This window comes from Eumetopias jubatus, unplaced genomic scaffold (assembly GCF_037043125.1).
Source record: "Eumetopias jubatus isolate StellerSeaLion01/CBP00866 unplaced genomic scaffold, mEumJub1_p1.0 scaffold_10, whole genome shotgun sequence".
Taxonomy (NCBI): Eukaryota; Metazoa; Chordata; class Mammalia; order Carnivora; family Otariidae; genus Eumetopias; species Eumetopias jubatus.
In genome coordinates this window covers 97,839,743-97,864,264 of record NW_028274816.1, presented here as the reverse complement: position 1 = coordinate 97,864,264, position 24,522 = coordinate 97,839,743, and the positions used below count along the sequence as shown (strand labels likewise).

Sequence of the window (24,522 nt, the reverse complement as noted above, 5' to 3'; positions counted from 1 at the left end):
AAGCCTCTGCCACTGTCCCATCTCTGCTGAAAGGACACACCCCACTACCGAAGTGTGCCTCATGGAAGCCTCAAGAGAGAGCTCTCCCTACATCTTGGTCAAGAATGAATGTGAAGCTTGCAGAAACAGGTGTGTGTTTTCCCTGAATCTTCTTGGGCCTGCTGTTAGTACCTTCAAGGGAAAGAGGTGGGAGTGGGCTGAGGACAACAACCCTTTAAGCAGTTTACTTAACCAGGCGGAAGCCTCAGCTTCCCCACCTACAGAGTAAGAATCGTTAGTATCACTGATCTACATTTCAAAGGGCGTTATCAGGATTGAATGATACAACGTGGGGAAAGCAGGCAGAACAGACACAGTGAAGACTATTTTATTACCACCATCACATTACCATAATCACCACAGAAAGGGCCCGGCGGTGGGCACCAACAATCTCTAGGTACACATGTTGAGGAGGCACATGCTGAGAAATTAAAGTATGAGAAAGAAACCAGCGGGAAATGTTTGTCTGGAATGGCTGTGCCAACAGCTCTCGGAGATGGAGCGAGGCCCTGCCTTCTCCCCTCCCTTCCAGGACCCCTCACGGCAGGGCCTGTTCTCAGGGCTCCAGCTACACTCACCGGGAGAGTAAAAATAAGGAAATGGAATGCCTCCAATGTTCCTAAGTCCCGGTCCTCTACCGCTCCTCTCAGATGAACTTCTGGAACCAACAGGATTAGAGCCATGCTACTGCTGAGTGCTGGGTGAGACCTAGCCCCACAGATCTTGAATAGTCCACAGGCCACCTTCAGGGTCTGTCTCAGCATCAAGCTTCCCACCATGGAAAACAGAAGGTCAAATACCACCCCTCTGACTTAAAGACGACACATCGTGGTGGGCCGAGCCCCCCCAAACACCCTGGGTCTCAATCCCACTCCCTACACTGTCCTCCAGAGCCACCCGAGGAGCGGTCACTGCAAAGGGGCCATCTGGCCGACCCCACGCAGGTACTTACAGACGCGCTGGCTGTAACCTGTGGGCTGGAGCCGGTGGGCGCTGAGGTGTCTGAGGAGGTGGAGAGCTGTCGCACCAAGGGGCTGTGCGGGGCGTGCTGGGCGGCCGCCAAGTAGCCGGAACTGCTCATGTCTGTGTGATGCTTGAACACTGCAGGCGTCAACAACAAAGAGGAATACGTGGCTACCTCACCGGCCCTGCCGCCAGCACAAGCTACAAATGCCAGCGACACAGTATGAGCCAAAGCGCTTTCTAAGCCCAGAGGATAAAAAGGTGAAGCAGACTGGTTGATGGAAGGTAGGGGGGCTGGGCGGAGGTTGCTGCAGCAGTTCAGAAGTGACCTGCATTTAGAAGCAGTAGGGTCCCTCTACTCTGCCTTGCTAGAAAGTGAAGGACCCCAAAGCTGGGGGCAATTAAGAGAAGCCCAGGCTGCCCCAGAAAGCCCTGAGCAGATGCAAATGCAGGCAGAGGTGCCGGGCCTGGCCCTACCTTCACTTCTCTCAGATGAATGGTCTCGCAATCTCATTTTGCTGGGGTTTGGGTCATGCACAGGTGGCGGCGGGTTGAGCAAGCGCTCTGCTTTTGGCGCTGTCACTCGCTCTACCATAGGCACGGCCCCCACATCGTCTAAGTGCTGCCTGTGGGTCCTGTCAGGCCGGATTTGGTGATGGGACAGCTCTGAAGAGGGGAACAGAAAAGGAGCTGTGAAATCTTCTCTCAATCTTTTTTTATTTGAGTTCCGAGCTCTTGAGTTCTCTCTAGGCCAATGATAAGACACCCAGGGCAGGAGAGTCCTCTGGGACTGATGCTCCTAGCAGACAGCACAGAGGGCCAGGCCAGGCCAGACAGCCCACAGGGCCCTCAACCAGAGAAATCTGACTCCAGGCTACAGAAGACAGCCTGCCCACAGATGGAAACAATGTCATGCCACGGTTAGCTGTTCGTCCAGCACTGTGGGTCTTGCCCCGAGATGCATGGTGTCTGCAAGAGCTTTCAAAGTCCATCTGAGAACATCCGAGACAAGTAGAAGTAGACGGTGAGCTGAACCTGTATCAGTCAACTGCCTCTCCCAACCCCAAGATACTGCCACAGCAAAACAGTAACTTGAGAACATAAAAGGAATAGAGAAATAACCGGAGGTCGACTCCCGAGTCCCCTAAAACTTACTGGCTGTTGTTAGGAAGGAGTTGACCAACTTGTGCCTGTCTTTACGAGTTGGATCTGGCAGGCTGCCTGGCATGGGTGCTCTGTGCTTAAGTGAAAACTTTTTGGGAGGTTTGATTTTGTCAAAAGGCTTGTTCTGCCACTGAGATTTCAGCATGCTCTGGAAGTGCAGGCTTGTGGGAACATCTGCAAGAAAGATGAAACGCTGCAGGTTAGTCCAGACACCTGGTCTCCGGGCTCCTCTCTCAAGAAGGGAGATATGTTCACAGGTAACCCGGGCTCTCCAGTGGGCGAGGATCTACATCACACCCTTCTTTTATGTGCCCAGCGGCAGGATGACCCGGCAGGGCAAGCACTGTCCTGTGGAAGATCTGCTTATCTGAGCTTTACTGAAGGCATTCTTTTATTCACAAAAGCAAGTCACTTTTAACATGTTCAAGTTAAACAAATACGCCATCTAAAAACACCTTTTGGTAGATCAATGGAGTTTTCTTTGTTCATGTAGTCTACGAAGTTTGTTACACTTTATTGGTTTAAAAGACTGATGAACACCCTGCTTCTATTCTTCCAGAGACTAAAACATTTAAACCTAATACTGTTAACAGTTAATCAGGATACATTCATTCAATAAATACTTATTGTCTACTGAGTATTACTCCCCCCCCCCTTCCTTCCTAGCTCCTCACCCTCCCACCTGGAGATTTCTTTTTCGCTGATTAGTTAATATTCGACATCAAAAATTAATCTTTTAAACTATAATTTTTATCCACTTTGCTTTACCATTTCTTGGATCTTTCCATTTTCTTACTTCCATTTTTTATTTTCCTAAGAATGTGTCCTTGAGCAATTTCTTTAGAAAAAGTATTTCCAGACTGAAACCATTTTTCTCTGACCTTAAAAGCTGTCTCTCTACTTTATTCTAACATTCAGTACTGCAGATAAAATGGAAGTGGATTCTTCCTTAATTGGTGGTTTTTTTCTTCTTTTAAGCTTTTGCAAAAAACTCAAATACAAAAAAGCTTGTCGTGTATTACACTGACTCTACAGGTCAATCTGGGGAGAAATGCCTTCTGTTCTGCAATCAACACCAAGTCTCTCAATCCACCAATGTGGTATATCTATTTATTTAGGTTTTCTTAAATTTTCTCTCAGCAGTGTTTGACAGTTTTCATTTTACAGGTCTTATACTTGAGAATTGACTTAAAATATGTATTTCATTTTGATGTAAGCATCATTATGCTCCTTTTTAAAAAGACAAAACAGGTTCAGAGAGGTGAATTAGCTGTTTCAGGTTATACACAGTTTAGTAAGTCAACCAACATTCAAACTTAGGTTTGTAGAACCCTAGAGCCCACACTCTCAGCCACTACACCATGAAATTATTCTTTGGTCCAGAGAACGGAGAGGTTTAATTCTGAGGTGGAATGTGAGATTTCTCAAATTATTGGCAAAGAAGTAGAGTACAGGATATTTTTCAAGGGAGTTCTACAGTGTAAAAACATTTAAACACTCTTTCCTGTAGTATATACCATGGATCTCATGACACTTTAAGAACAAATTTGAACACTGGGCTTCTCAGGTCTGGAATGAACATATATATCCCTGAATGAATAAAATAGTTCTGTTCTCAGGGATGCTTTTCCCCAATGGGCAAGCAGCCTCAGCGCCAGACATTATTTTCCAGTTCTGAGAATAGACCACTGGACCTTATGGCAGTCAAACAAATTAGTAAAACTCCTGAAGTTTTAAAGATAAACATTTGCTGTATGTCCCAAGTACTGAGATACAGTATGTGAGGACAGTGCTGTCGTCTGAAATTTTTTTGCATAATCATTCTTTCTTTTCCAAACTTAAAAACAAATTCACCTATCCCAACCTTCAAAGATAAACGTCAGCTTTCAGCAAGCTCAAAGGTGGGGAGATACCAACCAGACCAAGGATGTTGGATCTCATGGTGTTCCCAGCCCTTCCACTCCTCCAAGCCCCTCAATAAAATGGTTTGATTCCCCCCAACCCTCCCAACGAGGGTCAAATGTTTAAAAAAGGGATTTCCCATTAATTAACAATCAAGAATTGAGTTGAGGTTATTAATGGTAAATATTTTTTGCTGCAATTCAAAATGGTTAGGGAAAAGGGTGTGTAGGAAATAAAGCACCGTCTGGAGGCACTCTGAAAGCTGGGCTAAGCTGGAACGTCTAAAGGCCCCAGAAAGGGGAAAACAACTCCTCTATATCCCAGGACACCTCTTGTCAACAGAAGAATTGGCAAGGTCTATATAATGGGACAACAGAAGCCTAGTGATTTCATTTTTTCCTTGTATCTTCCCCAGTCATTGCTCTCCCAAACCTGGAAATTAAGCCAGGGAAAAAAGGAGGTAGGGAGGAATATATGCGATCTGATTTATAATAGAAACAGCACCAGACTAGAAATAAGTAGGCCTGGATTCAGGTCCTAATTCCTTCACTGAGTAGAAGGCGAAAACAAGAACAAACCACTTAGCTAGGCAGGTACATCCCAGTACACATGCTCTAGCTCTCTCCTCCCCTGCTGCAGACAAAAACGAAAAAATCTTAACACTCTTTACCCTATTGTACCCCAAGACCTCAGATTCATCTTTAAAAATTATAGAGTCCAGAAAGCCACTATCAATTTGAGTTAAGCACAAGAGAGGACACTATTTGTTACTCCTAGACTAGACTGACTGCCGAGTCTCTCCATTCTTAACACATTACATCAGACTCCAGGACCATACCTAATCTCCTCCCCTCACCTGAACACTCTGAAGTAGAAGCTGCTACAATTGGGGACTACCACCCTGTGCCCTGGAGTTCACGTATTAAGCAGAATCAAGAGCAATTTCCCCTATAAACCCACTGAATAAGCAGTTAGGATAATAACAAACTGCTGAAAGAACTCAGGCTGCTATACTTTGCTAGAAGTTTGCTGTGTGTTTTAAGAATGAACAGGAAGTCAGTTAAATCCCCCAGTCAATGAACAAAAATCTCTGAGGAATTGCTGGTCTAAGTTCATGCTCTAAGTGGTAAGTAATAACACCTGAGATCCATGTTGCACTAAAGCTCTGAAACGGATTAGATATGCAGGACCTGAAAGTAAGCAATGAAAGGGTATGAAAAAGAATACAACAAGGACCCATTCAGCCAGAAGACTTCACACATTCCATACCCGCACAGGCCATGCCGTTAAAGTGCCATCATCAGAGGAAGAGGAGCAGATGCTTGATCAGGTCAATAACAGGAAAACAGAAGTGTTAAAACAGGAAATAGGAAATAGAAGGAAACTAACATCATTTTAAGTTACTATTTCCTCAGACAAAATGAAAAGACCTTGACTTCACGCTCACTGGGGTCTGACATTCCACGTTGCACTTGACTGTTCTGCTCATTATGTTCCACCATTTTCTCAAGCAAATTTTCTAGGGTTGTTTTTATAAATACTCACTTCCTCCTCCTGCTGGTAAACTGCGGTAGCCTCACATACACCCGTCTTGGTAAGCTCTCTCAAAACAGCATAGATCTTCAAGGCCAGCAGGTGGTGCTCTTATGAAGCTCAAACTCAAGTTAACATTCCTTCCACCAAGGTTTTAGACTTCTACATTTCCAAGCTAAGGATTAACTGGCTTGATAAGGAAACAAGTTCCCCCTCCTAGGAGTACTAAAGAGTTATCACACCCTAATGCCTCCACCTTGCCACCAGGCACCAAGCTCCTCAAATTCTATCATCTCTAGACACGCTTATTGCGAATGGCTGAGATGTGGTCAACAGGGGAGAAAGAACTCTAGGATTAAGAGTTCAGTTGGTTCCCATCCTACCCACAAACAAATTGATTAGGGTACATTAGTAAAACTACTTGAAAATCCTGCCATCTCTAAGCATCTTCTAGAGAACAGGCTGTAAAAGGGTGGCCCAGAGGTCAGGTCTGGTGCATGTATGTTTGACCCACATGCTGGCCACTAGTCTTCACTGTTACTTACCATTCTACACAATGATACATGGGAAATCTCAATACTTAGAGGGAGTGCTATTCACACAGAATAATGGTGCCCTCTGGAGTTGGACATCTTTGTGAAAATCTTACAGTTTACAAACATTCTGAATGTGGTATTTGTTTGGATCAAAGCAAAATTATCCCAAGGGGAACAGTATTAGATATGGTAACTGTGTCCCCCGGGTCAACCTACAGAAAGTCTGATTTATCCATAGGCAATTATGTTCATACATCCTACATGAAATAATAATATATATATATATTCTCCTTTACAATCTTATAAGGAGATTTAATGACCAACTCTCTTCTCCAAACCCCAGTATCATGGGGTCAGGAGCTGTGTGAGACAGAGAGGGGGGGGAGGGAAAGAGAGAAAGAGAGAGAGAGAGAGAGAGAGAGAGAGAGAGAGAGAGAGAGAGAGAGAGAGAGAGAGAGGAGAAGTATTTAAGGGCAGGCAGGAAAGTGAAAACGCTAATGACCAGAGAAAGGAGTCTCCACATCTTTCCTTCCTTTCTCCCTCAAGGCTACTACCTATAGTTGCTTGAAAAGGGGTTGAGTAGGGAAGTGTAAGGGCACCAGTCTGTGAGGCAAACAGTCTGAGCATATGTGATTGGGGGAAGGGGAAGGCAATTCACAACTGTATACGGTAACGCTATTGACAAAGAAATATCACCATGTTTATAAGCTGACATTCAGTGAATATGGAAGAGGCCTTAACAGAATCAGAATATAACTACAGGCTTCAGGCTTCTTTATTCAAATACGGGACCATACAATTCAACACTGTGATCCTGCGAGAGTAACCCAAGAAATGTTCCTCAGTTTTCCTGGTGGCTCCACCTGCAGTCAGAGTCTCGAAATGGGTAGAAAACTGGTTTCCCTTAATAATCTGGCTGGGAAGAAGCATATTATATAGTGAAATGAAGGACAGGCATTAGATGACCCAAATTTGAATTCCAGAGCTATCTAAAACTCATCAGCCATTTAGCCTGAGATAAAGCACAACTTTTTAAGCCTTTTCTTGATCTACCAAACTGAAGTTAACACCTTATGAGATTACTGAGAGAAGCAAATAAGAAAGGTGCTTTGTAAACCATAAAATGCTATACAAATAAAACCTTAAGTTATATAAGCTATAATCCAAATGGCAAGAGAAGGTAAAAGCCAATGAAACCCGGAATCTGAAGTACACAGGAAGATGTGTTCTAAAGTTTATTTACTGCTCTACCACTCCCAACCTAAAATAGAACCCTGCCTAGCTTGCTATCCATATGGTCCAAAAGTTTATAAACTTTTTCTTAAAGGACAGATGATAAATAATTTGGGCTTTGCAGGCCACACTATCTATGTTTAGTCTGGGTTGCAACTACGTAATGTTACTGCCAATCTAGCAGAAAAGCAGCCACTGACAAGATGTACACAAATGGGCATGGCTGTGTTCCAATAAAATCTTATTTATAAAGAACAATCATTACTAACACCTGTCCTAGAGAACGCCCTCTTCTGTTTGACAGTTGATCAAACATTAAATTACTAAAATCCTCTCCCCTTTTTCTGTTCTTCAAATGACTAAGTTCTTTTGTGCCTACCTAAACCCTGTAACTGCTCCAGGACCTGTTACCGGAACTCCCTTGACTAAGAAGGAGCTTGATCTAATATTCCTGCTGCCATGTGACTTCTAGGAAAAGTGGAAATATTCAGTAGAAAACGTGGACCATATGGATAGCAAAGCTAGGCGGGGTTTTATTTCAGGGTCAGGGGCAACTTGAAAGGCTGGGGCAAATCTCTCTCCTGGCAAGTTGCAATCCTTCAGGGGCACATTCTGGTCTGGTGGATCTGCTGCACCCTATCTGCAAAATTCTGAGAGACTCTGTTGACTGAAACGGATACCTTGATAGCATCTGGGTTGTACCAGGATCCTGGCTCGTTTTCTTTCACTTTGAAGCCCTTAAGTCCCATGTAAGCTTTATATTCTGTGGCCTTTCTTACCATCTGGAAACGCTAGGACTGGGTGGACGCAGGAGTCCAACTGCGAGAGGCGTTCCAGCAGAGGGGCTTCGTAGTGAATTTCTGGAGGCACGGTGACGGTGCTGCCCGAGCCACACAGTGCGCAGGATGGGTTCACATCACAGCCAGAGCGCGTTGTGCTGTTCCGATGAACCTGTGAAAAGCCAAACAAAACTGACAATTCAGTGTCTGATAAAACCCAGCCCTCTCTCATTATCCCAAAGATTCAGAAGACTCTTTCTAGACACCTATATGCCACTACTAACCAAAAGTTCAATTGTTTCTTAAAAAACTCCCCTTTCTCCAACACACTAACCTTCAAAGTAATTAAGTAAACTTGCTTCTTCTTCAATGATGAAATCCAGTTACTTGGAGCCGGGCCCTAAACACTTACCTAGGTACCAAACTTGTGAGTTTAAAAGCTACTGAAACTGTGCTGAGAACACCTTATAAAACCTGAATGTTTCCACCATCTTGATGGTTTTCAACGGTCCCTGAGATGCACAGCTGGCGCCTGATTCCCAGATGGACATGACTTGCTCTCTCCAGCAATTTCATCCACCTAGGAGCCTAAATAACCAATCACACCTCTCTTTCTCCTTTTCACACCTCCTTCTAAATAGACTTTCAGGTGGTCTCAAACAAGGTGGCAAATTTCGCTGGACTACACAGAACTCATTAGCTACATTTTAACCTATCCTAAGATCCATGGTTATAAAGTTCATGCCTAACTAATGAAAATAAATTTGGGAGCGCCTGAGTGGCTCAGTCGGTTAAGTGCGTCTGCCTTAGGCTCAGATTGTTATCTCTAGAGGTCCTGGGATGGAGTCCCGCCTCAGGCTCCCTGCTCAGCGGGGAGTCTGCTTCTCCCTCTCCCTCCTGCCCATGCTCACTCTCAAATAAATAAATAAATAAATAAATAAATAAATGCAAGCTAAAAAAAGGCAATTTGGTAATGGTGAGTGTTCACACCATAGTCTTTATGTTAAATTCAAGGAGGTAGAAATTATTCCCATTAAACTTCCTTTGTACACATGTAAGCAGGCTAAGAAATAACCTCTCCTGCTAAGTCCACAATGAAATGTAATCTAACTCTTCGAAAGACAATATTGGCGGGAAAAAAAATGCTTAAAAAAAAAAAGTTTTGTTTTTTTTTAAATAAACAATTTTATGCTTTGGGGAGAAAACTTCAGAGGTCATGCTGAATGCAGGATTCCTAGACTCTAGTGTTAGGATGGACAAATCTGGCATGTGCCAAATCATAACCCATTAGAAAGTCATTTGGGCAGCATCCAGTCCTAGAAGAAAAGGACTTGCTTGTGGAACTGCACCATGAAAAGAGATGCTCTGAGCAAGGGTAGTATCATAATAAAAACAAAAGGGCAGCATGGAAACTCTGCTAGCAAAAAGCCTACACCAACTCCAAGAGCGGCATTCGGTTTCAGCACAAACCTCTCTTGAAAACTGTTTGCCTTTACACACATGTACAGGAGAAAGATTAATATGAGAACAACATGGTCTTTATCAACATTCCCCAACTGCCTCCTTCATGCAACCACATAGATGGGTGGCATGCAAAGAAGCTCCTGTGAAGGTTAGACTGGGCACCTCGCACTAAAGTAAAAAGAATTTTAATAAGCTGCAATTGTAGATGCCACTGGAAGGGAAATATACCAACTAAACATGATGCTACTGTGTAGACATTAACTGGTACTGTTTTGGGAAAAAATATCCCTTGCACTCACTCTGTTTATCAGCGCTGGCTTTCTGAAAGAGATAACATTTTGAGACAGAGCTGAGAGAGAGCTGCTGGCAGAGATGAGAACCACAGACCACACAGCAGATGAATGGGAGGAGTCAGGTAATTAGGTAGGATCCAGAAATTGCACCAAAACTTAAAACATTAAAAAAAGATTAGAAAAAGATAACCAAAATCAAAACAATCAATCTTAAGATGGAGATATGTTTTTCCTCATAAACTAACCAATGGCATCAATTACCTGTCTATATGAAAAATGAACATTCCCTTTTATGGCTGAACATACCCTTAAGTCAACAGCCAATACACTGGGTGTAGAGGAAAAAGAATATGGCAAAAATAACAAACTAAAGGAAGAGATTAAGATAAAAGCTAAAATTGCCAAAAGAGGAAATAGATGCCAGAAATAGCAAATTTAAGAGCTGTTCTTTGGGAGTTTTCCTTCTTCCTAAACCCACCTCAAGGGTGGGGTGGACAGGAACAGACCAATTAATAATCAGATAAACTTTAAGACTGGCTTAATGAAGAGAAAAAGGAAGAAATGCAAACATATAAGAATTCCTCAAAAAAGCACTAGTTAAATTAAAAACTGGAAACTGTGTACATATGTAGTATGTACAAATTATGCATTTCTGTGATGTTTAAATGTTACATATTTTTGTATTCCATCTAATAAGGGAATACCATATACATGCATAAAATAAGGGAGAGGCTCAGACAAGTCTATTTCCCTGGTCAAATCTTTAAAAACATTAAAGAGGGACACCTGGGTGGTTCAGTCAGTTAAGCGTCTGCCTTCAGCTCAAGTCAGGATCCCAGGGTCCTGGGACCAAGTCTTACATCAGGCTCCTTGCTTAGCGGGGAGCCTGCTTCTCCCTCTGCCTGCCACTCCCCCTGCTTGTGCTCTCTTTCTCTCTGACAAATAAAATCTTTAAAAATAAATAAGTAAAAGCATTAAAGAAGAGGTAATTTTCTATTCAATTAAGATGGCTGATACTAACATAAAGAAATTATAATTCTATTGTCCTTTCAGAAAAATAATTCTTTTTAAAAAAGATTCTGAGAGAGAGAGAGAGAGAGAGAGAGAAAATGTGTACAAGTTGTGGGAGGGGCAGAGGGAGAAGCAGACTCTCCACTGAGCAGGGAGCCTGACACAGGGCTCAATCCCAGGACCCCAGGATCATGACCTGAGCCGAAGGCAGATGCCTAACTGACTGAGCCACCCAGGCGCCCCAGAACCTATTTGTGTTTTAAAAAATCACAACATATATTTTATAGTAAGAAAATAAATTTTAAAAATAACAAATATAAACAACCAAACCTGAGCCAAGTGGAGATTTCTGGATATCAGGATTACTCAATATTAGTATATCAATTAATATAATTTCATTTGAATTTAACTGCTCACTCAACTTCACTTAGATGTCTTAACAGGTACCTCAGTTCAAAACTGAGCCCCTGCTCTTCCCAATTTCTAGCTGCTCAGTCCTAAATCTCTGAACTCATCCTAAACTCCCTTCTTTTACCATACCCCATATCCAATCATGAAATCCTGCGGCCTCTACCTTCTTAATGTATCCAGAATCTGACCACTTTATACCACCTCAACTGCAATAACCCTGGTCTAAGTCAGTATCTTTTCTGACTTAAAAGGGGGGTGGTGGGGAGGGAGAATCTTAAGCAGGCTCCACACCCAGCAGAGTCCGATGTGCAGCTTGATCTCATGACCTGAGCTGAAATCAAGAGTCGGGGGCTTAACTGACTGAGCCACCCAGGCACCCCTCTCATATGAATTTATTAAATAACTCCTCACTTGTTTTCCTGCTTACCCCTCCTTCCAACTAATCAAAATACAGTATTAGGTGTAACCGTGACTTACCAGTCCTCAGCTCATAACATTCCAATGGCTCCTCATCTCATAAGGAACTAGAGCCAAAGTTCTTGCAAATGGTGCACACAAGGCTTTATACCATCTGTCACTGCTATCCCTTCTCTGACCTCATTTCCTTTTTCTTCCTGCTTCTCTCCTTGCTCACTCTACCATTGCTATTTCCTCAATATGCCAGGCAAAATTCCAGATCATGGGCCTTTCCATGGTTATTCCTCTCACCTCAGGTCTTTTTCTGAAATGCAACCTTCTTAAAAATAACCGTTACTTAGAAACATACAAGTGAAAAAAAAAAATCTTTTCTTGACTGTAACAATAAAAAATATTCTGGAGTAAGTTTAACTAAAACTTGTAAACACAAACCTTTTTAAAGCTACTAATAATCTACAAATTAATCTGCAATCTAAGTAAGGTTTTGTTGGGGAAGGAAGAGGCAAATAAGATTTAAACAATCTTAAAACTGGAACTGAAAGAATATATGCTAAAGGGAAAAGTCCCCATAAAATTTCTGATAAGCAAAGATAGAGGGGAGTGATTTGCCCTACCACGTATCAAAATATCTTAAAGTTACAGCAATTAAAATAGTCTGCTACAGAAAAACAGAAAGAGAACTAGACCAAAGTATACATGACAGCTTAATATGTAGCAAAGGTGGTATTTCTAAATAAATTAGTTTAGGGGTGCCTGGGTGGCTCAGTCGGTGAAGCGTCTGCCTTCAGCTCAGGTCATGATCCCAGGGTCCTGGGATCGAGCCCTGCATCGGGCTCCCTGCTCAGCGGGGATTCTGCTTCTCCCTCTCCCTCTGCCGCTCCCCTTGCTCGTGCTCATGCTCTCGCTCTCTCTCTCCATCAAATAAAATCTTAAAAAAAAAAAAATTAGTTAAAAAAAAAGGAAAAGATGATCAATAGAAAACTGTGCATTTAAGGACACTTCCACAGTCTAGGGATCACACAAGACTCCTATAGAAAACATGCCCTGCTCACCCTGCCCTGGGTGAGCTCACTGTGAAAGATTACAAAGCAGACCAAACACAGACTGATGTGTGGCAGTCAGCAGATGCAAAAATGGGGACAACTGGTCCTCAATAAACTAGAAATGGAGTAATTTTTTAAAAGTCATTTCTAGGGTGCCTGGGTGGCTCAGTTGGTTAAGCGACTGCCTTCGGCTCAGGTCATGATTCTGGGGTCCTGGGATCGAGTCCCGCATCGGGCTCCCTGCTCAGCAGGGAGTCTGCTTCTCCCTCTGACCTTCCTCCATCTCATGCTCTCTCTCTACCATTCTCTCTCTCAATAAATAAATAAAAATCTTAAAAAAAAAAAAAATAAAAGTCATTTCTAGCCCAACATGGAGCTCGAACTCAGGACCCCAAGATCAAGAGTCCCATGCTCTACCCACTGAAACTGCCCGGCACCCCTGGAAATGGAATAATCTGAAAGCGATTTTAAAGTAAGTATATTGGCCAAAGATGTGGAAACCTCATGTTCTCTGCCATTGGCAAATATATACATACTTACATGGTTCTCTTAAGAAAAAAAAAATAAAGTACATTACAGTTGTTCAAACAGATAAAGGAAGGAATGAACATCATAAAAGAACAGGAAAGGATGAAAAAAAAGGATGATTGTAAAAGTAACCAGAAATAAATTCTGAATGAAAACCACACACTGGGGTGCCTGGGTGGCTCAGTCATTTAAGTGCCCGCCTTCGGCCTAGGTCATGATCCCAGGGTTCTGGGATAGAGTCCCACATTGGGTTTCCCACTCAGCAGGGAATCTGCTTCTCCTTCTGCCCTTCCCCCCTGCTCATGCTCTCTCTCTCAAATAAATAAAATCTTAAAAAAAAAAAAGAAAAAAACCCACAAAAAACCAAACTGACAGGTTAATAGTAAACTAAACACAGCTGGAGAAAAACCTGATGAATAAAGGGAACAGTCACAGAGGTTTACGGAGAATAGAACAGAGCAAGAGAGAGATGGAAATGGGAAGTATTAAAAAAAGAGATATAGAAGAGAGAATGACAAGATCTACAACAATCTACATATAAATAGACATTCCATAGTAAAGAGGAGAAAAGAGGAAAAGTTTAAAGAAATAATAATTTTCAAAACTCAAGACAGAGAAGAACTCTCAGTATGAGGGTGCAAACCAAGCCCCTAAGTGGCTAAAAATTAATTCATACATCTAAGTATGCCCTTTGTTATTGCAAAACATAAAAAAAAAAAAAACCACCTGAAAGTAGGGGGTTGGGGAATTTAAATTACTAGAGAGAAGATACAGATAAACTAAAAGAATGACAAACTGACATCAGAATTTTCACCACCAACAATAAATACCGGAATGCAATGCAATATCAACCATGAACTTGTCTGTATCTAACCAGTCATCCTGGAACTATAAGAATACATATGCTTAAAAAAAAAAAAAAAAAAAAGTGAGATGGGGAAATAAGAGAGGTTATTTATTTATACATTAAGATTTATTTGAGAGAGAGAGAGAGCACAGGAGGCGGTAGGGTCAGAGGGAGAAAGCAGACTCCCCACTGAGCAGGAAACCTGATGTGGGACTCGATCGTGGGACTCTGGGATCATGACCTGAGTCAGAAAGCAGTCGCTTAACCAACTGAGCCACCCAGGAACCCAAGAGAGGTTGTTTAAAAGTATAAACCTGCAGTTAGTAGATAAGTGTCCTAGAGATCTAATACACAATATAGTGACTAGAGAGACAACAGTACTATATTGTAAATATGCAAAGAGACTAGATCTTAATTATTCCCACCACAAGAAAGAAATGATAATTTTGTGACATGATAGAGGTATTAGCTAAGGCTACAATTAGTTGGCAGGCGTACTGCAATATCTATGATCAAATCAACATGTTGTATACTTTAACCTTACACAACGTTACATACCAAATATATTTCAAAGAGAAATAGAAAGCAGACCAAAGGACACAGAAGACAACACAATTATTAAGTGCAAAATAGAAGTTAAATTTAGAACCCTGAAGTCAGCAAACGGGATATGGATATACTCACACCCACACAAACATTGTCTTTTTGAAGGAAATGTGGACTATTTACAAAAGATGAACTAAAATTATGTCTATCAACATGGAGGTCTTGAAAAGGCAACAGTGAATTAAAAAACACACACACCCCAAACAAGTTGCAGAATATGTACACCATGATGGCATTTATATAAATTTTTATATGAACATTAAACTAAACAATACATACTGCACTTTGCTCATGGATACACATATACGTGTAGTAAAAATCTAAGAGAACCTGACCTGGGAGTATACACAACCAAATTCATGATAGTGGTTACCTACGGGGAAGGAAGCAGGTAGAGGAGATGACAGAGGATAAAACAAACATTGTTCATCCGTAATTTTCTTTTAAATATTAAAAAAAGATATTAATATTTAAGGTGGTATACACATAATGATTGTTTTATCATTCTTTATACTTTACAGAATTAAAAAAAATTGGGGAAGGAGGCAGGTAAACCTGCTAAGCTTTTCCATATACAGGGAATTGAGGTTCTTCACACAATTTCAGTGGTGCAGAAGAGCTCCAGAAAACTGGCAGAGTGAGTGAAATGAAGTCCAACTATTTTCTCCAACTACAGCAATAGGTATGTTAAGTATGAAAGTTGCTGAAACCCAGTAACTGAATTAGGAATAGCACCTTTCCAGATTTAGAATTAAGAAAAAGATTCAACCAGCACATGAGTAGCAGAGACAAGGACCAATGGCCAGTGTACTGAGTAGAATAGTGACCCCCCCCAAGACCCCCCCAGATATTCATGCCCAACCAGAACCAAAGAATGTGACCTTATTTGTAAATAGGATTCTTTTTTAAAGATTTTATTTATTTATTTGACAGAGAGAGACACAGCTAGAGAGGGAACACAAGCAGGGGGAGTGGGAGAGGGAGAAGCAGGCTTCTCGCCGAGCAGGGAGCCCGATGCGGGGCTCGATCCCAGGCTCGATCCCAGGCTCGATCCCAGGACCCTGGGATCATGACCTGAGCCGAAGGCAGACGCTTAACGACTGAGCCACCCAGGTGCCCCTGTAAATAGGATTCTGATGTGATTAATTTACCATGAAGTGATACTGAATTGGGGTGGCCTTAAATCCAATGAACGGTGTCCTTATTAACACCACGTGAAAACACAAAGACACAGACACACAAGGAAGATGATCACGTAAAAACAGAGGCAGAGATAGGAGATATGCTGCCACAAGCTAAGGAACGCTAAAGTTTGCTAGCAAACACGAGCAAAGAAAGCAGAAGGTGGCAAGAGAGGACTCTTCTTTAGAGAACCTTCAGAGGCAGCAAAGGGCTATCACCTTGATTTCAAACTTCTAGCCTCCAGAACTGTGATAGGAAACAAATACACCCAGCTACTACATTTTTCTAGTGAAATCACCAAGTCTGGATAGATCAACTTATTTTTTAAGAATAATGAAAGAAAGAAAAAAACCCCTCAGCTTTGGGACTACGAACAGAATACTGCAGAATAAGGGAAAAGGAAGCAAATCTGAAAAATTCACAAAGAACATACCTCCAGAAAACTATTAAACCAGTCTGGTAAAACAATTAATGAATGAAACTTCTCACATCTCCAAGAGCGTAAAAGATAACACAACTTCTGTTACATGGAAACAGGGAAGATGAAAGGGCAGTAAGATGACATAAAAAGGAAATATAAAATCTGAAAAGAAAAAAGAAAAAATCTTAACTACCCACGGTAGTAGAACTAAAACCTACCTAAGAGGAACTATGGTCAGAACTAATGATATGGAGAATTAAAATAGAATGTGAGCAATAAACCTGTCTTTCTTCCTTTATACTACAGGAGAACCAAAGAGATGAAAACCATGACAGAAATGTTAACAGCTAACATCTGAGTACTTATTATGTGCATCCAAACTCTACTAATCACTTCCACGTTTAATTTAATGATGACACCAAGGAGCAGCAGGTAGTAAGGGCTAAACAACAGGAGAGAAAACAGTTAACACAGAGATAAATGGAATACTTCCATTTCCAACTACAAACTTAGGGGAATCAAGAACCAAAGCTAGTATAGAAGACTTGATAGGACCATATTAAAAACCTGCAGCACTGTCCACTGCAGTTTTGCAATGATGAAAGTATTCAGTATTTGTGTGACTTAAATATGGTAGCCACTAGTCGCATGGGACGGACCACTGAACACTTGAAATGTGGCTGTGCAAATGAGGTACTGAATTTTTTATCTTAATTTTAAATAGCTACACATGGCTACAGTAGCTACCATACTGGACAGCGCACAGCAGAACTGGTTACCAACATAAAGGATTGAAAATAAGACCATTTTAATTCTATGCCAAAACAAAACAACAAATAATCACCCTCCGCCACCGCCAAAATACAGTGAAACAGTTTTAAGGGACAAAGGTTATGAGCTAAGAACCTGAAACATGGTCAAACTGTTGTTGTAATCCTGAAAAACCAGAAATTAAGATTAAGAACTCAGTAAATTGGCATATTAAGGTATAAAAAAGACTATCAATAAACAATGAAATGTTACAGTCAAAATAAACCTAAATAAGCCTTTAAATCCAGTTTTAAAACTTAATATAAAATGAAAAACTTTTTTATTTAATAAAATCCCCATTAAAATCAAAAGACTTTATGGAGGTTAAAATAAAACATGATGTTTTAAAAAACAAAATGCTAAAAGTAAACGGGTGAAAAAAATCACATACTATAACATTAGTATTAAGAAAAGTAGAATGTGAGGCAAAAACTACTGGAGAGAGAAGCCTTAAGTCACTAACAGGATATAATTACATAGAACTCCAGACTAGACACCAATGACATTTTTTAAAAAAAATCAACAAAATATAAGCAGAAACAACAGAAACACCACTTTAACCCAAATACTATAAAAATTAGTAATTAAATAACGAAAGGTTTAAAAAGAAAAACTAACAATTTTGAATTTGGAAACTCAATCTGTAACCCTTGGGAAAAGAACTCAAAACTCACTGGCAACTTACAAATAGCAAAAAGAATACTTCACACATCAAAGGCTGTGGAATGCCATCCAAAACTACACTCAGAAGTAAATTCAAAAAGTTGAATGCTTTTATTATTACATAAGAAAGAACAGAAAATAAATTAAACATTTGAATAAAGGCAGAGAGGAGAGGAAAAAAAAAACCAAGACCACAGGAAGAAGGAATTATCAGCAAATAACTCATCTTTGAAATGTCCAATAGGAAAACTGAAGACAAGATTAATCAAGTAACAGAAGACAAATATAATTAAGACTGAGACATGGACATAACTACAGATAACAAGGACTTAAAAATTAAGAATGCCTTCTATAAAATTCTGTATGAGTTAATTTGAAAAATCTGATAGATGGACAATTTTCTGCAAAATAGATGCTGGTCTCAGATGGTCTTTACCTTAAAGCTCCAACAAATTTTAAAGAAATAGATACTTCCCAAAAAATCTTTGAAGTTTTCCAAAGCACAGAAAATGGTAAAGTGTCCCAATTCATTTTAAGAAGTTATCCGACATCAAAATTAATAGTGAAATTCTAGAAGTATCACCATGAGGGGCACCTGGGTGGCTCAGTCGGTAAGAGTCTCACTTTTGATTTTGGCTGAAGTCATGATCTCAGGGTCATGAGATCCAGCCCCATAGTCTGGCTCAGCACTGGGCTGGAGTGTGCTTAAGATTCTAACAATCAATCAATCAATCACAAAGAAGAAGAAGAAGAAGAAGAGAAAGTATTGCATTAAAACCAGGAATGAGATGCCTCACTGGGACCAACTATTTCTTAACACCGCTCTATAAGTACATCACATCTAGTCAAGGAAAAGGAGTAAGAAGTGTATAAAGAGGTATCACATTATTTGCTGGTGATAGATAGCCTATCTAGAAAATTTAAAATAATCAACCAAAACACAGAGTTCAAAGAAGTGTTCAATTACAGAAATCAACAGCACTTACAAAATAACACTAACAGAAAAGATCTCGTTTGCATCACAAAAACATCAAGAATGTAGGAAATATATAAAAACTGAATGAAGAAATAAAATACTTGGATACATGGAGAAATTCTTTGTTCCTTTAAATAGCATAAATTATGTTAATTCTCTCTGAAGGAGTTTCCATTAAAAACCCAATGCAATGCACATGGATGAATTCCACAAAGTAAAGCTCTATTCACCATTTTCTGTTAATTACAGAATATTAATTCAAAGCATTAAAAAAATTCTTTTGGCTTGAGGACAGTTTAAAAATAAAATATCAGAGCTGCTTCTTCTATTTATTTTATCTTCAGCTTTTCAAAATTTGTCTGTGTCTTATAATGACTGCAAATATCCACATGGCATTCCTGCTCTTTCCCGAAAGTCTGACTAGTCCTGAAAAAGTTAGGCCTCCCAGACCTATATAAGAAGGCCCTGTCAGTAAAGAATGTATCTTATTTGATATCAAATTATTCACTTTTATTTTTCTAGTTTTTTAAGGATTTTATTTGAGAGAGGAGAGAGAGAGCAAGAGAGAGTGCATGTGTGGGAGCAGGGGGAGGGGCAAAGGGAAAAGGAGAAGGAGAACCCTCCAGCAGATTCCCCCCCAGAGTGCACAGCCCAATGTGGAGCTCAAGTGCCATGACCCTGATATCATGACAGTAGCAAAACCAAGAGTCAGCTGCCCCAAATTCTTCACTTGTAATACAAACTCAAAATCATTTTAGTTCTTTAGTATTTCAACCACAAATATCATGACACTGTGCCTTAAGAGAATGTCCTACTATATGTAATGTCCTGTATATCCTCAAGTGTGATACAAGAGGAAGAAGTGAAAGACCACCGGGAATTCTCCAGAATCCAACTTTAAAAATTTAACCCAGGGGTGCCTGGGTGGCTCAGTTGAGCAACTGCCTTCGGCTCAAGTCATGATCCTGGAAGTCCTGGGATCGAGTCCTGTGTTGGGCTCCCTGCCCAGCAGGGAGTCTGATTCTCCCTGACCCTCCTCCCGCTCATGCTGTCTCTCATTCTCTCTCTCTCAAATAAATAAAATCTTAAATAAAATATAATTTAACCCAGAGCAATCCTCCTATAATTATCCTCCAACACAAACAATAAAATTCCAAAATCACACCAGAGCACCGCCAAACCATCTGATAAGAAACGCTACCCCTATGTTTATATAACAGCATTATTTATAACAGCCAGATTACAGAAGCAGCCCAAATGTCCATCAAGAGATGGATAAACAAGAGGTAATGTGTGTGTATGTACACGCGTGCGCGCACACACACACACACACACACACAAATGGAATAATACTCAACCATAAAAAAAAATCTTGCCATTTGCAAGGACATGGATGGAGCTAGAGTGTATAATGCTAAATAAGTCAGAGAAGACAAATACCATATGATTTCATTCATGTGGAATTGAAGAAACAAAGAAGGAAAAAAAAAGCATGAGAGAGGCAAACCAAGAAACAGATTCTTAGTTATAGAGAACAAACTGATGGTTACCAGAGGGGTAGTGGGAGGGGGGATGGGTGAAACAGGTGATGGGGATCGAGTGAACTTGTGATGAGCACCCAGTGATGCACAGGACTGTTGATCTACTATACCCTATCCTGGAAATCAATATAACACTATATGATAACTATACTGGTGTAACACTGTATGGTAACTATATTCTAAACAATTCTCTAAGAAAATAGAAAATTCTAAAAAGAACTGTACGATCTTAAAAAAAATTAAAAAGAAATGCTATTAAGGCCAATCCAAAAATCTCATGGCATGTTATTTTTTTAAATAATATCTGTACTATGATATACTTATTTTATAAAATAACTAACAAAATAAAAAGCAACCCCATATTGGCCCCACATTTATTTTAAAACTTTTATTGATTTGAAATTTCGGTATCTAGAAACTAATGTTTTAGATTAAGCTGTAAATATCTACCTCATAGAGGCAGAGCAGGAAATAAACAGTAATGATACATGTTACATAATTTCCCATTGTTTCTTCACTGGCTTAGCTAACTGCTAACATCTACCAAACCAGATCCCTGACAGTGATGAAATACTTGTTCCAATCTGCATTAATATTACAATAAAATGGTGATACAGAAGTACCCCCATGTTCTCCCCAGGCCTTACTGATTTCCATGGAAGATAACCCCACTCTCCCAATCTCAAAGCTCTCAGTCCTCCCAGCTCTGATATTCACAACATCTTGATAATTCTTCCTTAGGACTAGTTTTGAAATCTACTGCATCCTGAGAGCTTTGGAGCCTTCAGACAATATTATTTCCTCTAGAATTACTATTGTTACTAGTCTTTCTTTCTGACTCCAGTCTCTTTTATGGCCAATCTACTCCAAACATAAACTACCTGCACACTTTATCTTTTTAAAAATAGCTTATGACACTTCACTGCTCAAAACTAAAATTCTCTAAAATCTAGATGGTAAAACCCAAATCAACAGTTTGGGCATGGGGCGCCTGGGTGGCTCAGATGGTTAAGCGTCTGCCTTTGGCTCAGGTCGTGATCCCAGGGTCCTGGGATCGAGCCCCGCATCGGCCTCCCTGCTTGGCGGGGAACCCGCTTCTCCCTCTCCCTCTACTGTTCCCCCTGCTTGTGCTCTCTTGCTCTATCAAATAAATAAATAAATAAATAAATCTTAAAAAAAAAAAACAGTTTGGGCATTCAAAGCCTTTCATTATTTACTGATAGGTCTCATTCCTATTTATTTCCAACAAGTTCAACCTACTGAACCCCCTTTGCTGTAGTCATTCAATTTAACATACTAATGACATAAAAACAGCCTTTTAGGAGCTAAAGAAATGTGCTACTAAAGTACATCTCAATTGTAAGATATACTATAATTTCAGAAATGTTGGTAAAACTTGATGGAATAAAATTCCAGCTGTGATTCAGTTAAAATGACTGTCCTGGAAAATTGAGTGAGTTGAGTTCCCTAAAGTGAGTTTTACATTTGGATCTAGAGTGAAGTAGAGATAATTTAGAATATGTAGTTAAACCAGTAACCACTGACATTAAACATCTGTTTTTCACACTCTATATACTCGTAGGTCTACTAGTAACCACCTTTCTTGGGTAGGTAGGAAATGTGGTGGGAGGGGCACTAACAAAGGTACTTTGAGTTAATCCAGAAACATGTAGTTCCTGTTAAGATTCTTTTTTTTTTTTTTTAAACATGGAAGCAAATCCTATTACAGTGAGTGTGAACTCAATGCCATTTACCAACATCAGAAAATGGTTTATCTGTTAACTTCTTTGCTATCTAGGCTCTGTCATTAGAAAGTAAGATCCATTAAGGCAAGGTTCACCAATGAAACCTGAAGAATACCTGGAGCACAGCGGGCACTCGACAAAGTGCTGAATACATCTGCTTGGCAAATCCAACACCACAAGATGATAAAAGGCAAATATCACGGAGCAAGGGGACACAGCGAGCAACCAAGAGACAAAATGGCCGTTGCCTCCAACACTGGCAGACCTCCAGCACTGCTGTTCTAACCAGTGAATGGTTTGTTTCTCCAAACTCACTTTATTTCTTTTGTCTTATTTTCCACGTAGCTTACTTTCCTTGTAAGGATGATTGTGTTTTAGAAACTGGCAGTGGAACCAAAGAGTCTTTAGTATGCTTTATATGTCTCTCCAAAAGTACATGAGATCTTAGGCACAGACTGGAAGAATCTACTGTCAATAGCAACAAGGAAGGTTTACTAGATCACAGATTGAAAAGAATCCAGGAGGCCACCCTACACCACAGAAAATTTTTATAAAAACCCTAGATGTCATGACACAGGACAAGCAAACTGCCAAAACAGAGGAAGGACACTATTTCCCCATGAGGTTTTTTGTTTGGTTGATGGTTTTTTTGTTGTTGTTAAAAGCATCACAGTCATGGGGCGCCTGGGTGGCTCAGTTGGTTGAGCAACTGCCTTCGGCTCGGGTCATGATCCTGGAGTCCCGGGATCGAGTCCCACATCGGGCTCCCTGCTCAGCAGGGAGTCTGCTTCTCCCTCTGACCCTCTTCCCTCTCGTGCTCTCTCTCTCTCATTCTCTCTCTGTCAAATAAATAAAATCTTAAAAAAAAAAAAAATCTTAAAAAAAAAAAAAAGCATCACACTCATGATCAAAAACCACTTTACATTTGACAATAATATACCGTTTTCTCGCTTTCCCAAAATCAACTCTTTAACCTTTAAGAAAATAATTTAGATTTATAGGACTATTAATAAAAAATTGAGACTCAAATGTCAATATGAGAAATCTGCCAAATGCCTTTTTCTTTTCTGATATTTTGGTAATTTAGGAATTTTGAGGAATAGACAAAAGAAAATGGCATAACCTGATAGTTAATTTTAACTTACAATGCTTTCCTTAAAAAAAAAAAGGCAAAGTTCTGCAGTTCAACTGCATACTATAATTACAACATAAACCAAACACTGAAAATCCACTTTCCAGATATTAGTGGTTCCAACAATTCTCTCCCCTCTTCTTTGTCAGTTTTCTCATGTGTAAAAGCTCTATCACAAAAAAGATTTCCCTTCAAATAAGCTATTTCTCTGCTCTCCTTTACAGAAGGAGACTTTCTTTTAAAGTGTTATCCTAAACAGTTCCCTCAATTCTTTGCCTCCCATTCTCTCCTGAACCCACTCCAAGCAGAATCTCACTCTTCTCCCATTAGCAAAACTGCTCACACCGATCTCGAACAGCTCTAACCCTACCACACCCAACAGTTGGTTCGCAGTCTTCATCTACCTGGACCGGCTACAGCATCTCACACACTCCCCCCGCTGCTCCTTCCTCTCTGACACATGTTGTTCATTTGCCTTCCATGTGTCTCACTTTCTTCGTTTTCCTTCTACTTCACTCTTCACTCCTTCCCAGTCTCTTCCTCATCCTTAGAATGCCTCAGGCTTAATTCCATCATCTGAGCTCCCCAGCAGTCCCTATTCCCTTCGTCTGCTACATTTTTCTCCCCAGCACTTAACACTATAGGACATACCATTATACTTAATTTATTGTTTTATTCTGTTTCTACCCACTAGAGTATTTCAGGAGTGCAAACATTTTTATCTGTTTTTGTTTTGTGTTGTATTCCCAGTACACAGAACAGACCTAGCTCGCTGTAGGAGCTCAATAAATATTTGTGGAATGAGTGAACAAGTGAACAATAACAAAAGTGCTAACAGTAACAGCCTCTTTGTACCAGTAACTTACCACCCAGATACGATACCCTCCATGAGCAAGTTATATTCATTTCATTTAACCCTCAAACAACCCTATGAGATCCCTATGAGGCCTGGGGGGGAAGGAAAGGGTCTGGGGAGGAGAGTAAGGGGGTATTAACAGGCTCCGAATCACAAAACTACCAAGTGGCAGTGCCAGGATTCAAACCCATGTTTATCCTCTTCAAAGTTAATGCTCTTAACCACTACATGGTATTAATTTTACTAAAGTATTAGTTTTCTAATACTTCATTAGTTTTGGAATATATCCAACTCTGTTATTTGAAGAGGCAGCAATCAAGTTCCCTGAACTCATGAATAATCTCCATTTTCTCTGTGAAGACAAACATTCATTTAGTCATAGCAATTTAAAAATTTTAATGGAGACTCTCATTCAAAAGGAAAGCAT

General features: G+C 40.3%; 1 protein-coding gene across 3 annotated transcripts in view; it reads right to left on the bottom strand.

Annotated features, from left to right (window-relative positions):
* KANSL1 (KAT8 regulatory NSL complex subunit 1) overlaps positions 1-24,522 on the bottom strand; it is a 180,240-nt gene that overhangs the window by 5,616 nt on the left and 150,102 nt on the right. For all 3 annotated transcript variants that reach the window (XM_028087410.2, XM_028087411.2, XM_028087409.2), the window contains 4 exons: positions 8,150-8,321; positions 2,158-2,340; positions 1,480-1,668; positions 992-1,140 (listed from right to left, as the gene is read on the bottom strand). In XM_028087410.2, coding sequence (XP_027943211.1) covers positions 992-1,140; positions 1,480-1,668; positions 2,158-2,340; positions 8,150-8,321 — 693 coding nt within the window. The remainder of the gene's footprint in view (positions 1-991; positions 1,141-1,479; positions 1,669-2,157; positions 2,341-8,149; positions 8,322-24,522) is intronic.